Source organism: Lepisosteus oculatus, chromosome 21, assembly GCF_040954835.1.
Source record: "Lepisosteus oculatus isolate fLepOcu1 chromosome 21, fLepOcu1.hap2, whole genome shotgun sequence".
NCBI lineage: Eukaryota > Metazoa > Chordata > Actinopteri > Semionotiformes > Lepisosteidae > Lepisosteus > Lepisosteus oculatus.
In genome coordinates this window covers 13,788,293-13,806,263 of record NC_090716.1, presented here as the reverse complement: position 1 = coordinate 13,806,263, position 17,971 = coordinate 13,788,293, and the positions used below count along the sequence as shown (strand labels likewise).

The window sequence follows — 17,971 nt, the reverse complement described above, 5'->3', positions numbered from 1 at the left end:
CCTGCTCATTATGAATGGACACGATGTGTCACTACTGTCGTGCAGGGATAGAAGAGATGATACTCAACTTCACTTAAACTGCGAGCGGAGAATGAAACAAAACTTAAAAAAGCTGTGCGACATGCACTCACCCACCGGAAAAACAGCATCAACTATCAGCACTTCACAGACGGTCGGCCTTGGAGGAGGAGCTTAGAGCGCAGCGCGAGAACTGGCACACGGCTTTAATTGTCTATTGTGCACGCGCAAAAGTAATTCGCACGGGTTTAACATACAAATGTAATTATTGCAGAAGATTATCCCCACAAGGCATGGGCATTGGACCGGATTTGAACTCGAGCTTTTTGCGTGACAGGCAGGATTTCTTCCCCCGACCAACCAATGGCTCACATTGAGGAAGTTACAAAAATTAACCAAGAGTATTTTGCCCACAGGATAGGGAAAATTAAATGTCACCACAGTGAAGGAATTCTCTCAAAGTAGAATCTTGACTGATCATATTTGCTACTCAGCCTCAAAAATACATACTAACAGTTTATAATTTCTAGATATATTATAATATTTATTCTATATATTTATAAAGAGAGCATAAGGCATTGCTTCTGCCTGCTAAGTTAATTTTAATATGTTTACACTGTATATACACTACATATTAAACAGGAGATGAGACAGAGAAATGGGGTTGATATTATGAGGATCTATCATATTGTCCTGGGTGTTATACACCAGCTACAGTCAGGCTTGTAGTCTCTTTATTACTTCGAAACCAGTTCTGCAACAACAGGCTTTGAGTAAATCCACAACATCCTAATAAGATTCAGGTCCTGGAGGCTGAGATGTTCAATCCATAACTTTAATCTTTTTTGCAGAAATTCCTTTTTTTAGATTTTGCAGAATACCTAGAGTTGTTACCTTGCCAGAATATAAACTTCAATCAAATAAGCTTTCTGGCAGATGGTGACAGACTTCTCAATATTTTGCACTATTTTATGTTTCCTTCCATAACACTGCATGTTTATTATTTGGCATAAGAAACTTTTCTTTGAATCCATATGTATGTGTCAAAGTGACAGACGTGGGAGAAGGTCAGCACCTTGGGGCTCATTTACAGTATGTTATTGGTGGGTACCGTGCTTTTTTCTCTTCTGTGTCTGCTTACCCTTCCTTTTCAGATCTTCATCAAGATAATCCAGTAGACAGTGGCCCTCATGGGACTGTGACATACTGTTTGCTTAAACACCCATCCATTACCGTACTGTCACAGGTGTCATCTGAAGTGTGTGGAAGTGCTGAACCAGTGGCAACTGGACCTGAAACGCAGGAGCAGGATGGAAACGATGGAGAAGTGAAGAAACAGACGACCACCACAACACCTGCTGTCAGACACGGTCTGCAAGGAGCCCCCTGCTTACTTACTTACTTCTGCTTTCCAACCTGTGACTTTCTTGCCTCTTTTTCAAGTCCTGGGAGACGTTTTATCTTATTGTCACTGGACAGTATGGAGTGGAGATTAGGCCAACAAGTCTCAGCCAGTGGAGGTCGGAGGGCTGGGATGTTCTCTCACATTCTGCCCTGTTTTGTGGTCCATTGCAGGGGAGGAAACAAAGAAAACATTATTGGGGACTGAGGAGCACAACAAAAGTGTTACATGAAGTTTTCCTTCTTTGATACAACATTATAAGGCAAATCAGGATAGTGGCCAGAGATAATTGAGGGAAGTGGCGTTTTTTTTTGTAAAGCCAAAGGGAGAGATGGGACTGTGCGGTCTTCAAGAAGTGCCCTCTGTTTTCTTTTTCTTCTGCCCTGCTGTTGGCTGTGGACTGCAGTGTTGTTTCTTTCTGATGCAGTGACACCTTGTAACGGTAAGTAGCGTGCAGAGTAAAACTAACACAGAAATGACTGGTCTTGTGTTGGTTTGTGGTTTCGCTCTGGGTCTAACTGGAAAGCTCATCCTAGAAGGATAACTTTAATATTGCCAGGACTCATAGTTGGCTACAATTCCTGCTGTGGAGACTATTGAGACACATGTGTAAGTTGTGAACTTGTATAAGATAGTTTAAATCTCTAGGAATGACATATTTTTTAAATGCTTCATCTGGTTGTATTTTGGGTCTGTAAGAACTGGGGAGGGATTAATAAAAAATGTAATATTAATTCCTTCTGTATGGAGGTGCATATTCTCATGATGGTAGGGATGCAATACATAATTAATGTAAAGAGTTATAGGCATGAACACTGTGCTTAGGTGAACCCTCTGTATTGCTAGAGTCTGCTGTGCACTGTGTGATCAGCTCTTAACAAGAGGTTTCTTATTGCAGTGTTGCCTTGTATAACAATACTGACACCTGCTGGCTGCAAAAAGTGGAATTACACATGAAAACACATCGTTTTCTGTGGATCTGTGTATAAAATTATTGGACTGAGGTTCTGCCTGGGCACTGTGTATGTGGAGCTTGTATTCCTACTGCAGTGTCACCATGGGTTATATCTGTTATTACAACGGATTTGAAATCCCCACATCCTTATTCCTGAAACCCAATTGAATGAAGTATTTTTGTATATCTGTGACATTTTATGTGAAGTATTTCCTTTACCAATTATCAAAGTGAGAGAAGGTTATAGATTGAAAGCACACATCCAGCCTACAGTATGTTCTTCTTCAGCCTGTTGTTGCTTTTTTGTAAAAAATCAAGGTGCACCTTGGAATTCAGCACTGCAAGTTCAAAAGGAAAAGAACATGAAAGATTCCATAATGAGTCATGCAAAGAAAGACAGGATTAGTACACCATCACTGAAAATAGTTTTATTGATTGGTAATTGATCATGTAAAGATAAAATGAAGATGGTTGTAGAGTAAGAAGAATATGCATAAAATGTTTAGTTGAAGCTTTCGTCTTATTCAGGTTAATTAAACGTGCATCAGAGAACATTGAAGTCCCTGTTCTTGAGTGGAATTGTGAGTGATAGGTGGCTTAAAGAGAAAGATTAAGGGGGAAATGCAGATTAAAAGGAGGCACACCTGGGCTAAATGTGGGCTCTCAGAGGGAGTGGAATTCCACATGAGGGAAAATAACTGACCGGACAGGCTCTGTGTGCCTTTAGTCTGCAAGAGAAGTTGATAAGAGCAGCCAGGGGGAAAATGGTTGTAGTCTGCGTCTAGGCTTTAGCATGGAAGGACAGAGCGCGAGAACTCTGGCAGGAGATCTGAGAGGCAACGTGTTGAACTCGTTAAGAACCTTGTGTTGCTCAGTGACCAAGGGACTCTTGAGAAAATACAGCTTGGGCTACGCGGTGGGGCACGTCAAGCGCTGGACAGGCTGACTGCGTAATAGTTTGTTTGCCAGGCTCAATGGGTTGATGTGAAGAATGGGGTTTCCTAACGTGACTAGACCTGGGAATAAATGGTCAATTCTAGTCAAACCAATCCTACAGCTCACCCCAAAAAACAGAAAATGCCTTGTTTTTCAGTTATACTGCTTTAGTTACTAATTTAACAATTGGATGAATCTTTTACCGTTTCATTCGGGACATTTTATCACTCCTTATCATTGCACCAGGTTTAGTCCTTATTTGGAAAATTAGATGTATTTATTTCTGTGTGAGGGATCTATACCCATCTCCTTGAGCTACTGTTTGAACAGTTTATTTGCTCATATTTCACAGTACAGTGAGGAACTACATACCTCCTTGGTCCTGAGCTCTCACGGTCTTCCCTGTCTCTGCTCTGCTATTGGAATGTATGGAATGGACTGGAACAGACTGTCCCTTTGTGTTGATGATACCAAAATATCTCTGGCTCACACTCCTCTTTACTTCATATATCAGAACCTTGACAAAAATCAGGGTACAAAAGTTAACATTTCTAATCAATCCATAAACCTTTTATTATACTTCATGCATCTCTGATCAGCATTATCTCCAATGGCTTTAGGTAGCTTAGAATCTCAGCTGTAGAGCGTTTTTGTTCATACCGAGAAAAAAAAAATATATTTCCAAGTTTCTAAGTGATTAGAAAATAATGCTTTGATTTATCTTCATAGTAAAGCTTCCAGTTGTTATTAGCTTAGGAGAAACATATTTTTAATTGGTTCATATTTATATATGATATAGAGAATGCAATTATTTAATGGTTGACATTCTTGATCATTTTATGAATCTTTGAGTGCTTGAATGAGTTGGTTTTGATACATTTAAAATTTTAATCAATTTTACATGCTACATTTCTTACTAAATTCTGACTAACTCCCTTATAAGTTGGAAAAGTACTCTTTACTTTCAGCCCACAAAGTTCATGTATGTGTGTGTGGGATTTCAATCTGCTTCCAGTAATATCACAGCCTACATTCCCGTGGGAATTTACTTAAAGCACAGGAGATCTCATTTCAATTAAGTGTTCAATTAGAATCAGGTGAAGCAAATGCTTCCTCTGTCATCTTTCAATAACTTTTTATTAAATTGTAATGGAATCTTGCATTGAATGCTCCAATTCATATGTATGTATGTTTTATTTAAGAACTCACCTGGAGAGTTTTGCTGAAGTACAAATAAGAAAAGTGAAATCAACATAACTGAGTCATCACTCTTTTCAAAAAGCCAATGCAGAAAGGTTTGTTAGCATTTTCCTGCATGCCCTGTTAGCAATGACAGATTCCCGTACTCTTGGGACCCCATCACTCAGTTTAAGGTGTCTGTCACTGTTTATTTTTGTCCCATTAGTCTGAATTGAAAAAAAATACATATTTGTAAGAGGAAAAATGTGTTTCTGAATCTAAAACAGATATACCCTTACAACTGACTGTTAACATTTAGGGAAGTATAAGAATGTAAGCACTGTTGAATGTCAGCAAAATGAAATGCTTTAGCAATTGGAAATCAAATTGGAATTGCTTAAGATGATGATAAGATGTCTACTTGTACTATGCAACCTAAACGATTCTGTTATTTTGTATTTGTTTTGCCTATTCTGTAAAATAGAAAAAGCATAAAATGTTGGGAACCCCTTAGTTCACCAGCTAATCTGCATGGCAGTCCCAGTGTTGGGGTGCCAAGGGGCAGCTCGATAAAGTGTCTGAACCTCCACCATCTTGTGTCTGCAGACACACAAGATACAACAGAACCATCTCCCTCTGGTTCACTGAGTTCACTGGCGTTGGCTGCAGTTTTCTATGACCCTTCAGTATGAGATTATATCCTCTTGACAAACCCCTGGAAATCACACGGGCATGAGCCCCATGACCGGTGGCCTGAAGCCCGTTGAATGTTTAAGTGATGTCCAGTATAGAGGCAGTATCGCCTATGGTAGAGTTTTAGCTTCGAGGCAGTGCTAAAGACTAACCAAATAGCACACCTTCTGCTCCGCACTTCTCAAATGAGCTGAGCTTCTACTTTCTTCATCACTACAGTAGCGTTTTATACATGTTTAGTAAAACTACTCAACTTGTGGGTGTCATTAAAAAACATGTAAGAATATGACCTGGAGAACATTTCTCACACAGGTAACCAACGTAGTGTGATAAGTTTTTGTCTTTATTCTTTACATAGATTTCAGATTTAAACTGGTAACTTTGGCATGGCCTTTGACAATTTGACTTTGATTCTTTTACTGCCATTATATTTTAAAATATGTACCCAAAAGACTGCAGCGCGATAGTATTTTTTTTTTCTAAAACTCAAGGCAGTTACCATTTGTAAACATATGTACAGGTACATTGACTGGGCTAAAAGAACTTCTCTTTTTAACTCATGCAAATAACAAGTGACTAGAAGACATGGATTAATGTTGTTTTTATATACCAAGAGTAATGTGGAATCTAACTATAAAACATATGGTGGAAATGCTATTGACGATTATAAATCAGAAGCAACATATGTGTTGTGTTTGAGTAATTCTATTTCTCTGAGTTGGGCTCTAAGCTACAAATTGTGAAAAAAAACATAGTAGAACAATAACATCTTGAAAGTTCTCATTATGGACTCTAATCATTGTTTATGAATGTTTTGCATTATGGAATGTCCTATTTTGCTTACTATAAAAACAAATATTTCACTTTGCTTTGCTTTGGGTAAACTGTGGGAAAAGTGAACTTCATGGGCAGCCGGACTTCAGTTTCCTCCCATGGGAAAACTGGGCCACACGAATCTGTACTCCAGCTTGTGAGGGTCAGAACCAACAGAGAGCATCTGGAGAATTCAGAACCCTGGACAATAAAGCTGTCAGTCTGGTAGGAGGTCTCTAAAAGAGCTCAAACTGAAGCTCCTGCCAGTGGATCCCAGTGTGGAATTGGAATGAATTCTGGGAATCTTGTCCATCAGTTTGGACACGGCCCGCCGCCTGAAGGAAGTGGGAGAGGAGCTGAGCTGCTTCATAATTTCCCCATAAAGAGTGTGGAAGACAGCCGCTGTCTCTTCACAGCTGTCCCTGGCTGATATTTCAAAGAAAGGAAGTTTCAGTCCCCCGGAGAGCTTCTCTCCATCCTCCGTGGTCACCATCCTGTCAAACTCCAGGTCCTTCTTGTTGGCAACAATGAGTATCGGCAGAGGCTCGCTAACCACTTTCCGAGAGCCTGAATTAATATGGTTGACCAGGAAACAGAGCCTCATCACTTCATCAAAGCTGCACCTATCCGTCACAGAGTAGACGATAAGAAAGCCATCACCCCACTTAATCTTTTCTTCAAGCAGTAAAGTGTCTTCTTCCTGTAAGGACAGGGAACAGGAATTTGTGCATTTAATTCAAAGTAACTTACAAATGAGAAACAGCAAAGGAAGACAAAGCAACAAACCATTTTATTGGCATATACTTCAGAGGATTTAGGAATGAAAATGAACTAAAAGATTAAATGTATTCAGAATCTATATGGGTTAGATGTACAAAAAGCATAAAAAAGGCATAGGAGTATTTTACACGCCACCATATCACTCATAATTTAGTCTCTTATAATGGAATAGGACATATATAACAAATATGTCGTTATCATGGGAAATTTCTTCACACAAACTGCTTATCCATCAGGGATGTCAGCAGCTAGAATTTAACTAGCAGACATGGCTAGACACTGCACTCTTACTTACAGTAGGTTCTGCAAACCAATACTAGAGGCAATGCCTGTATTGATCTAGTCTTATCAATGAACACAGAGTGAGATTTTGAGTGGAAGTTATTTGCACACCATTCTACAATAGATTTTTTCAGCTGGAAAATATTATTATTAAACTATTACAAATACCTTGATCTTGAGTTTAGCTTTACCTAAGGCTGATTGGACAGAATGAATCCATGTTTCTAGTGTAATCAGAAAAGAACCATAATAGATGATGACAGATATTCAAATAAAAATATCTACAGATAACAAAAAATTGCATACAATATTAAAATCATTTTAATATGTATTTCTTTTCTGTGGCACTTTTGTGATAAAAACCTAATCCTGTATCAATCTCAGCTTCCACTTAAGCTTTCTCCTAAATTCTAGATAATGGCTAAAGTGCCTTGATAAGAGTATGTTCCATTACCATTTGACTGACATGAAAGTGATATGAATAGGCATTTAAAGGGTATACCCTGAAAATTACAACTTACATCTACTATTGTGTTAACAATTACTGTATGTAGCTAAGAGGATACAACTTTGTATGCTGCAAGAACTTACAACTGCAATGCTGGCAGCCAAATGACAGACATTCCAGAGAGGAGGTGTGAGAGTATTCAGGTCAGCACTCTGAGCCCTTTTCAGAGTCTCTCAACCTAGTTATGCACATTGTTACTTCTCCACCTGATTTGCGTGCCATACCAAGTAGAGCAAGGCGTAGCAATTTCGGACTGACATTTTACTTTTTTGTTGTCAATGTTGTTTGTTAATAGGATTTCCAGATGAAAAATCTGGAGTGAGATTCAGTCCCACTCATTAAGTGCTGTATAGTTAACAACAGTTAACAGTTAATAACAACAGCAATAAAAGTAACATTTTGCAGCAGTTTTTTCCTTAAAACATAATGTATAGTGAATGAAGAATATATAATTTTTCAGCTGAAAGAGTTCTAATGTCTTGTGTGTTTCTAAGAACCAAACAATAATCATATTGTCTGTGTTACAGAAATGAGACAACAGTATCTTATTTATCCAACTGTTATATTTATTTTACCACTAAATTAGAAACTGCAACTCAGAAGCTGAAAAAAAACCCCAAATGCGACATATAAGAGAGTGAAGTTAAACATTTAGCTGTGTGAACATTTCATTTACAAACCCCACCAGTATCAGAGCTGAATTCTCAGTATGTACTGTGAGACAGGGCCATTTTATTAGGAGCATGCTGAGCACCCGAGCATATTGCTCGCACCGAGATGAAAACAAAATGAGTGTCTAACTACAACTGGAGTCACTAAATACAGTAATAACACCGTTCTCCCTAATCCCACACAGGTCAATAAAGATTTTAAGGACTTCAATTCACATCTACCTCTGAAGTCTACACTGACCTGAATAAGATCAAAGAATTCTTGAAACCACTACAATTATCCCAATTGCCTACTGAACAGATGGAGCTTTAAGAAGCCCCTGATGACCTTGCAGATCGGAAGGATAAATCTTTGGAAAAAAAACAGAGATCCCCTGACCTGAGAAACTGCTGGCCAGCAGTGCAGGATCAGATTGACACATTAGTCTTAATTCTATAAATGTCTTTTCTACAATGCGTCTTCCTAGACAACAAAACAAGTCTGAGGTTTTGTTGGTCATTGTCACCCTAGCATTCGAAACCAGCTGGTGAGGACCAGATCAGGCCACCAGTCTGTACGTCTGGGACACAATCATCCAATTGATCACCATACTCAAGCCCAAACCCTCACGAATTCACTACTCTGACGCTGCGCTACAGGAGCCTGTCCAGGAGCCTGTCTCCCCGAGGTCCTGATTCTCTTCCTCTTGCTTTCCTTTCAGCTCCCTCTCCCTCTCGGGCAGTGCTGAACTGGGGGCGTTCCAATCCAGTGAGCCGCACCACAGCAGGCTACCCCCCCCAGCCCCCCGGCTTCGCACGCAGTCTGCCTGCATCTGCCCAAGCCCCGCATTGAAATCTCAGTCTCCGTCTGTTAGTCTGACGGCGCACTGCAGCGGGCCGCGGCATTAACACTATAAAAAGGTAATGACCCATTAAAATGCACAAGCTTAAGGCCACTTTAACTGCAACACTGAACTTTTTGCAAAATTTCTAAGTGAACATGATCACACTCGGGCCACTCGACACATTATAATCAGTCAGGCTTTCTGAAAGGCCAGTTTGCTTCTTCTAACATACAGTATGGCACCATTTGCCATTATAGATATTTTTACCAAATGTTTCCTGGTGTAACCAGGTGATGAGGTGGGGTGAGGACACAGGAATTGGGAATAGCTCCATGTATGGTGATGTTTTCAGTGCAGAAAAAAGTGCCTCTACTGTTTTATCGTTCACTAAAACCATTGACACAGTCGATATGTTAATATTGTTAATATATTAACACATCTAAACATTATCATTCACTTTGTTCTAGTAACATTATTTTATTTTTTTATAAATTATATTTCTGTCTCAGTCCCCATTGTCATACCATGTTTTTATTTTTTTGTGAATTTTATTAATATAAATTGAACAAAATCACATTTTAGCACCTTTGAAAATCCTTGACTTATTTAGGCATTCAAATTTTCTACATTTGGAATATTCTTAGGAGAGAATATGCTATATGTTCATAAAAACACTTTGCAACACCATAAGGTTATACAGTGGTTTGGTTGTTATTAACTTTACATACATGCATTATTATTGGGCTTTCAGTTAGAGTCTTTAGGAGGTGGTTTGATCCTAGGACATTATTCTCTTGGCAAAAACTCTGCAAGCATTAAGTAAACCAATTAAGCTTCAGGATCTTTGAGTTCATCCCTTGAGGGTAGGATATTTGGCACAAAGTCAGCTGCTTTCTCCTTTTTATACTTATATTTTTCAAAGTCTCGTTGATCTGGAATCATTTTTTCATTACTGCTTCTCAGCTTTTCACATATTTTCCTGGGTGCTCGAAAAGTGTTCACACTCAGTGACATTTTTGTTGATAAAGGTGTGAACATATTTTAGGATCTAAAGGAAACCCACTGACCTCCCAGTTTCCTACTATATGTACTGTATCTCAGGCTCCACTCAGCACTGGGTGCTTATGGGTGCTGAGGGACATTGCCCCATTTTATCACCTTGCAGATGGCTCATTTTCAAAATCTCCTACAAATGGTCTGGTCTCACCCTACATCATTTTTGGAACAGGTAAGGGTTTATTTCTATACTAAAAGGAAAAGAAAAGAGACAACATTTCGGCTGTGAAGCCTTCTTCTGTGGGGCTGAAACATTGTGTCTCTGTTCTGTTTTATTCCATGTCCTTTCAGCAGGTAATAATTACCTTTACCTGTTTCTGCACAGCCCACACATGCTGACACAGATCCCTGCACGAACTTCTACAGCATGTTTGTATCATAGATACAGTCAGTTGTCTTCTAGTCGACGATAAAGAAAACTAAACTCTGCCTATTAAAAGCCTGGAGAGCAGTCTTGAATGGAGATTCAATGGAGATTACATTTGGGGAGATTATTTTTTTCTTATTATAAAATTGAATTTAACCCTTAATCCATTTTGAATTTGTTCGTATAATCTAATGTATGTATTTCAGTCTATAACACCACACACAGTTCCTAATAATATTTATAAGGTATATATAATAAAATATAAAAAATCAGCATTTAAAGCAAATATACATGTAGATACCTCAACTGTGATTTCTGTTTAAAGTGGTTTAAATTCCCTTAATGTTCTCAGAGCATCCTGGAGATTTTCGGTCTGGTGGTCAGGTGACTGGTTAACCTGGTTTTCTTTACCCCTTTTTCTCTCCCTATAGCAGAATTCACACGTTTGCCAACCCCTCTCTAAGGAGGTTTGTCTATGCAAAAGTGTCTGGGATCCCTGCTGTTCACTGTAACAACATAAACATTTTTTATCCTCACAAACTATACATTTTATTTATTCTAAATGACTACAAATCAGATATTGTGTTAAATTAAATTAAATTAAATTCTGGTGAATTGTATTCAATTATTCAAACCAGTTACATTTCTGATTCACTTTGAGATTCAATTTATTACGTATTCAATTATTACTGCATTTATGAATAATGTCAATGTTTTACATAGTGTGATATACAAATGTAATAAAATGTTATTATAGAATACATATTGTTTAGGATATTTTACTATTACAGAAATAGTTTATATTACCCTCAAGAGACAATTAAAGTATAACCTGTGCATTGGCCAGGAATCAAACCCGGGCCTCCTGCTTCACAGGCAATGTATTTAGCTCAATTGAAAACTACAAACATTACTTAGTGATGGGTTTATTTAATCTGAAGGTTCATTTTCCAGTAATCTAAAAATAAATATTACATTTAATATATTATATTTAATAATATTACAACTACAAATAAATATATTACTGATTTTATAATTGCTTGCATAGGAAGTGAAACCAGACGAACCAGAAGTATTTTTAAATTAAACGATATAAATAAAAAATGCTTAATGAAAACTTAAACAAAATTAGTGAGAAACACAATAAAAAGTTGAATATTATGAATCAAAAACATTTTGTCCTAATTATTGTGGCATTGTGGCAAAAGTGTGGTTTCTGCTTATGTTCTGCATTTATGTACTGTTTACTTAAAACCAATCACAAAACTTCTAGAAGAAAGGAGTCAACAAACTGAGATTAAACTATTAAATCTATTAAAAATGAAACCACAGAAAATCTATTGTGATAGTAACGTTTCCTCAGAAAATTTAAAATGAAAATTTTCATCAATTTGAGCTAATTAAACAATATATTTTTCTTATTTGTGTTAAACAAAATATCTATATTACTGATACATTGTGATATTTATAAAGAGGACAGAGGACACCTTAAAAAGCAGTGCACCCAGTATGTACTCACCTGGCCCGCTGTGTCCAAGATTTCAAAGTGCACAACATCGCCATTAATGGAGGCTTCATGTCTATAAATGGTTTCTGTGTGGGTATAATCAATAAAATATTCTGATAAAACAGGAAAAAGCTCAAGTAAAAATAGTAAACATAACATTACTAAAATATTTGTAAAGTTAGTATAATATTACCAAAATTATGAAGGCCAAAGCTTATAGAGTTTATACTGCTTATAAAGCTTTCCAATGTGATTACCCAAATCATTTCTCTTAGCGTTTTTATGACTGGGTTGTTGCTGTAACATGGCTTGTTAATGCATTCAGTGTTTTTGTTTTTTACCTCCTGGAGTTCAAAACAAATATTGTGAGATTTAATAATATTTTGCTGAGATACAATTGTTTTACTTTTATGAGCTTGTATATAGTTTACAGATAATCTATATGAATTTAAAGTAATTCATGTGCATGCCCTTTTTCTAAAGGAATGTTTTTAGATTAAAACATATCTAAAAATACTCATTTTTATATCCTATTCTTTGTCCCTGTGATACTTCTAAAAAGGCATAGTAAAGAGTATGCCAATCTACATGAAAAAAATGCAACTGACAAAACATTGTCTTTTTCATTCTATCCTTTACAGTACTTCTTCATCTTAAATAATGTAATGCAAAATTAATTAACATCTTAATGTAAATCTAACACCAACGCTTATTTAATTGCTAAACACAGAGTCTATACAGAGAGCATGTTTGTTATTTAATTCTGTACACACTACACTCTGATTCTTCATCTGCTGAGATACTTTACCTTAAGAATGAGATAGTGTGCTACGTTTGTGCGAATTGCCTTGTGAAGTGGTCTTTCCTGCTCACTAGTCACCATAATGACTAGAGTAATGGGATGTACAAGTGCAGATTGTGTAGCAGACATTTCACCACAAAAATGCTCCAACGTGATCTGCATGCAAAGTTAACAAGTTGTATATGTCAGCAGTCACCTCGAAGTCCAGAGCAACATTTGTACTAGATTAAAACAGATGAATTCACAAGCCTGCGTAAAATCTACTTTCATTGTGGTTTGAAATGCACTCATCAATGCCCACTGTTTCTAGCCACAAAATATAAAAGTAGCATTGCAGCTCCCCTTCAAAGAAACCACAGCAGTACCTGAGAGGGGACTTGATGGACACTCATGTTCTAATAAAAATCTCATCATCAAGACATGAGAAACTTCAAAAAAGGTATGCAAAATTCACATTCATTAGATTTGTAAGACTAATGTGTTCCCTAAACCACTGAACCCTGACCCTAGTCCTTGGAAACCCCTATATCAGCGACTACTCGTCTCAACTAAACTAGTAATCAGTGTTATTAACCGATGCATTTCATTGACCCACTTGTATGCTTTGACTTTGTTTACCTGTTTCTGCACTTAAGCCTTGGTTTAAAAACACCTGACCTAAGCTGTATTATTTCAACAAGTTCCAAGTTCAGAGTGCAACGTTTTATACAGCCTTTCCTCATACTGCTTATTGCCAGTTTACTACCTTGTTTCCTTCTAAACAGATATTAATCTGAGATGAAATCATGATGAAAAGACACAGGGAGGAATGACAAGTTGTCAAACATTTATTTGATAGTTTTTTTCCTTCTGAAGAGGTTTAATTGCTTACATTTTAGGCAACGTCTGAATGAGTATAGAGTTGATACCAATTACAAACACTATTCACCTTCTAATAGCTGGGTGTATTAAAATACTCAAAATATGCCTCAAATCAAAATTTGAGATCAATTAGTCTGTACTGTACTTAAAACCCCAGCGTGAACAAAAACAACTACACAGAGAACCCCAGAAACAGAGTTGAACGCCACTGTCCTAAATTATTGAGGTAACACATGTAATTTAAATCAATTTCACATCAAAATACCAGTAATTTTCTTCTTCACCTCTTGAAGTACCTACCAAGCGTTGGATCATATTCCCCAATAAATCGTTTTGTGATGAACCGCACAGTCATGGCTACAAAACATCAGAAAGATTACAGTATATTTATTATAACATTGTAAAAAAAATTAAAATACGTGCATGCAAGGATAAGAACAGGAAAACCAAAAAGACAACAGTCTCACAGTAATAATTTTCTAGCAAGGGATGTACAGTCAATTTGATTAAAAGCAAATAAAATGAGGCTGTAAGATGTGGGACATATGCTCCAGAAAAGGCACTATTAACAAACTGTTTCAGTCACAATGGCAACAATACTGTAAAACTTCAATGACACAGCTTTCCACAGAATCTAACTATACAAAGGAAACACAATGTATGAAATGAAAATAAATTATACATTTTAAAAAGGCTAGTTTTAGGACTTGGGACTACCCATAGAACTTCATACATAATCGTATTGAAAGGTTTCTGGTTTTGTAGATTCAACTGTAAATTACAGTTATTCATGTCCAGAAATTACTTATCACTTATCTGGCCTGATGCTCCACACACTTAACAGAAATACAAACACCTCAGGCTCACAGTTGGCATTGCAAAGTTTGAAGTGTAAAAACATGGAACTGGCTATGTGTGGTGCAGTGCAAACGTGTAGGGTTTCCACATACTCAAGGGACGTAATACCAAGCTAAGGAATTGAACAAGAGGCATCTTTAAAACTGGAGTGCATCAGCAAATGTTGATGCCATGTTGGAATACAAGAAAAACATCTTGCACTTCAAGAAGCCCAGAGGTACAAATAAAATAGGATAATACCTAAACTGAATGGCGAGAATAATATCAGAAAATTACACATTTCTCCTAACAAACAGAAGACTTCAGGGAGGTTAGATTCACACATTCTGAAAGCGAAGCAAAACTGTGAAGACCTCAGCTTCTCCCACTACTTCAAGTTTATAAACGGAGTACATGGACAACAAGGCTTAAATTTGAAAGAAACAGTCACCTCTCCCGTCTCCTGAATGTGGGAATATGAAATTTAAGGAGTTTTGTAGAATCAAATATGAACCTTGTCTGATAAAGACGTATCTACTGTGCTTGTCAGTATTAATAATCCATTCACAAACAGATGAGCAGGGTGAGCCTTACTGTGCCTTATACTTATTTACATTTTCAGGGGTCGGGATGGTTTCTTTCGGTTTCTGTAATTCTAGATACACACCCCTGGTAAACATTTGACAAAGGAAAGATTCGGTACTTGAGTTAAAAGTTAAATAAAAATGAACTTGTTCCATAGTTGCAAAATGTCGCTTGGCAAATGTACTAAAGCTTAACAAACAGCACATAATACCGTGTGTAAATAAATGTAACTTCATTACATATAATCAAAAAGGAACTAATACTACTATTAATTCCTGAAAAACATACCTACACCCAGGGAACTCTCTAAAGTGTTGGGAAAATTATAGATTAAAAACTGAGTCCCAGCTGTTGTATTCCGAAAGGCTTTAATGTTCATTCCGACGTCTCTCGTCTGTCACCTGCCTTGAAAACAGAAGTTAGCATAAACGATAAAGTAAATGAAAAGCAGTTTACCCGTTTTCCCAACTGCGCCTTGTCCTAAAACCACTATCCTGACAGTTCTCGAGGACGGAAGGCTTCCCGATCTCCGCAGGGGTCTCGGCAAAGTGAAGTTTGAAGTCATCCCGAAATCCTTAAAAAGGTCTCCGGCGAAAGCATATCAAAATGAGAAGGGTGCATAAACTCACAGCTCTGATTGTTATCTCCCCTCTTGTCTCATGTTCTGATAAACAGTGGATTTAGACCAACGTCCCTGTATTTTTCCATGAGTAAAGTCGCTTGAGAGTTGAATGAGAGGTAAATCGCAGGCTTACGGCTACTGTTCTGGCGCAACTCGGCGAAGCAAGAGCGAGCGTCTTCTCTGCTCCTCCTCCTTGCCGCTCGCGAATTATGCTGACTTTCGAAAAATAATTGGATAAACCCAAGGCTATGGCAGTGCAAATCTTGCAACAACAAAAAAAGGATATCAAATTGAATCAATGTTTTTAGGAATCACTGGTGTATCACTGAGCTACTCTGACTACCAAAAATTACTTTGATTGTGGTGTCCCAGTACCACATTTGCTGATTTAACACGTGTACAATTGATTAATGATCTTCAAGGTCATTAAGGTCACTGCTATTGATTACTTGTCTAGGCGCACGAGGGTTAATACAGTTTAGAAGGACTGATATGATAACGCGTCAAAAATTATTACTCTTGGAGTACCACGACAGAAATACAGTACTGCGTTAGATTGTTGTTCTTTAACAAGAGCACTGCTGACGACGTGCATTTTTTTCCCTCTATTGTGCTTAATATGGAGAATTATTAGCGATCATTTTCAAAATTAAGAATCACTATAGGTTTCTTAGTTCGTGTTTTGTGTAAGTCATTGTCTCACTTCAGTAGTCAGCTTGCGTCACAGCAGCAGCAGTATAAAAAGTTCAGCCAACAGGCGGACTTTTCATTACATGTGGTTGGGATTATTTTCCGGAACTGTCATATAGTTCGTGACATAATGTTGACAATGAAAAAAAAAAGGATGAAGAACTATAGCTGCTTCTTACACACATGAATAGCAAGTGTAACAAATCCTCTTATTGCTGGTTTTAATGATCCGGGCTCTTCAGTGTCAGTAGAAATGCAACTGCAATGTCCAAAAATGAATTGCATCTCTACTTGAAGCCAAGTAAAACATTTTCAAAGTTTTGTTCTCACTGTGCCAGTTTTAAAGTAAAGCTTTGTACGCGTACTGTACATTTTGTACTATGATGATGTTAACCTTTACATTTTTTATCTTTTTTTTTTCATACAACAATAACATGCACTTCAAGGCTTTTTGTTTCTTGGCGTACAGAACCATCAGCCTGTTGAACAAGTTTGTTTGGCTATTTAACTGACAGTGCCTTTATGTGAATAGCTAAATAAACTGCTGAAAAAAATTGAGTGCAACTCTAGCAGCACTATGACTGTACACTGTACTGAGTACAGTAGCACTACAAGATTATTTTTCAGGTCCAACAACATTTTTTGTTTTACACTGTACTAGTTAGCAGTTTCCTGTCCAGGGTGCATCCCGTCTTGTACCCACGACCCTGAACAGGATGAAAAGATTAGAAAACAGATGAATAGGTAGTTACCACTATAAGACAATTTTTCATAGCACTATAAGATTATTTAGTTTTTTATATGATTACTCAAGTTTTAAGTTTAAATAGCAAAAACGTTACTATTGCCGTCAAATGGACAATTTACATACTTTGTTGTCTTTTTTTTTATTCAATTGCTTTGAAAAGCAGATGTGTGTCTGGCAACACCCATGTAATTGAGTGAGCACCAAACGGGTCTCAAAGCAACACAAACCTCCACAGGGTGGAATTGCGAAGCCAATAAAAAGGTGAATAACTTAGGCTTAGAAGAGGGAAAGTATGAATAATGTTGAATATTATCACACTTATGAAGACAGGATTAAAAGGTGCCCTAGCGGGAGAAGAATGAGGGATGGTGAAGGTTCATCTTAATTTTATGATACAGTGTTTATTTTTTTAACATTAATATAATTTAACATTTATTTTAACAGTTGTTTGAAAGAGGTCAAATACCTTCAACACCTTTTCAGTGGTGAACTGAATTTTTTAAACTATTAATTACAGGAGATTTGTGCTACTGGTAAGGTTACCATTGGCAAACCGGTCTAAGGCGAGGGGCAGACAAAAACGGTCCAAACGAGATTCCCATGATGGAGAGAACTCTGCCCTGATCAGGGACAGCGTGACCCACCCCTGGAGCCAGGACAGAGGCTGTACTGGCAGGTGAGAGCCTGGTTCAGCCCGAAATGGCAATGAATGGAGATGTTGTCATGCCACAAGGCAATGCGGCTCACCTCAGTTACAAAATCTCCTGCTATTTTTTGCTTCGTTCTCCAATAAACACACTGTACGAAGGATTGAGATGCAGGGTGGCTTTACATC

At 37.5% G+C, this 17,971-nt stretch overlaps 1 protein-coding gene across 2 annotated transcripts; it reads right to left on the bottom strand.

Annotated features, from left to right (window-relative positions):
- Window positions 1-5,505: 5,505 nt before the first annotated feature.
- LOC102683012 (ras-related and estrogen-regulated growth inhibitor-like) lies at window positions 5,506-16,098 on the bottom strand. Of its 2 annotated transcripts, XM_015338038.2 has the most exons (5): window positions 15,706-16,098; window positions 15,365-15,481; window positions 13,955-14,011; window positions 12,004-12,077; window positions 5,506-6,696 (listed from the first exon to the last, which is right to left on the bottom strand). In XM_015338038.2, the coding sequence occupies exons 2-5, from the start codon at window positions 15,453-15,455 to the stop codon at window positions 6,214-6,216; spliced, it is 705 nt and encodes a 234-aa protein (XP_015193524.2). In that variant the 5' UTR covers window positions 15,456-15,481; window positions 15,706-16,098; the 3' UTR covers window positions 5,506-6,213. The 2 variants fall into 2 exon arrangements, with proteins under 2 accessions (XP_015193524.2, XP_006642511.2); XM_006642448.3 differs by lacking the exon at window positions 15,365-15,481 and having other exon boundaries at window positions 15,533-16,089.
- Between the last annotated feature and the right edge of the window lie 1,873 nt (window positions 16,099-17,971).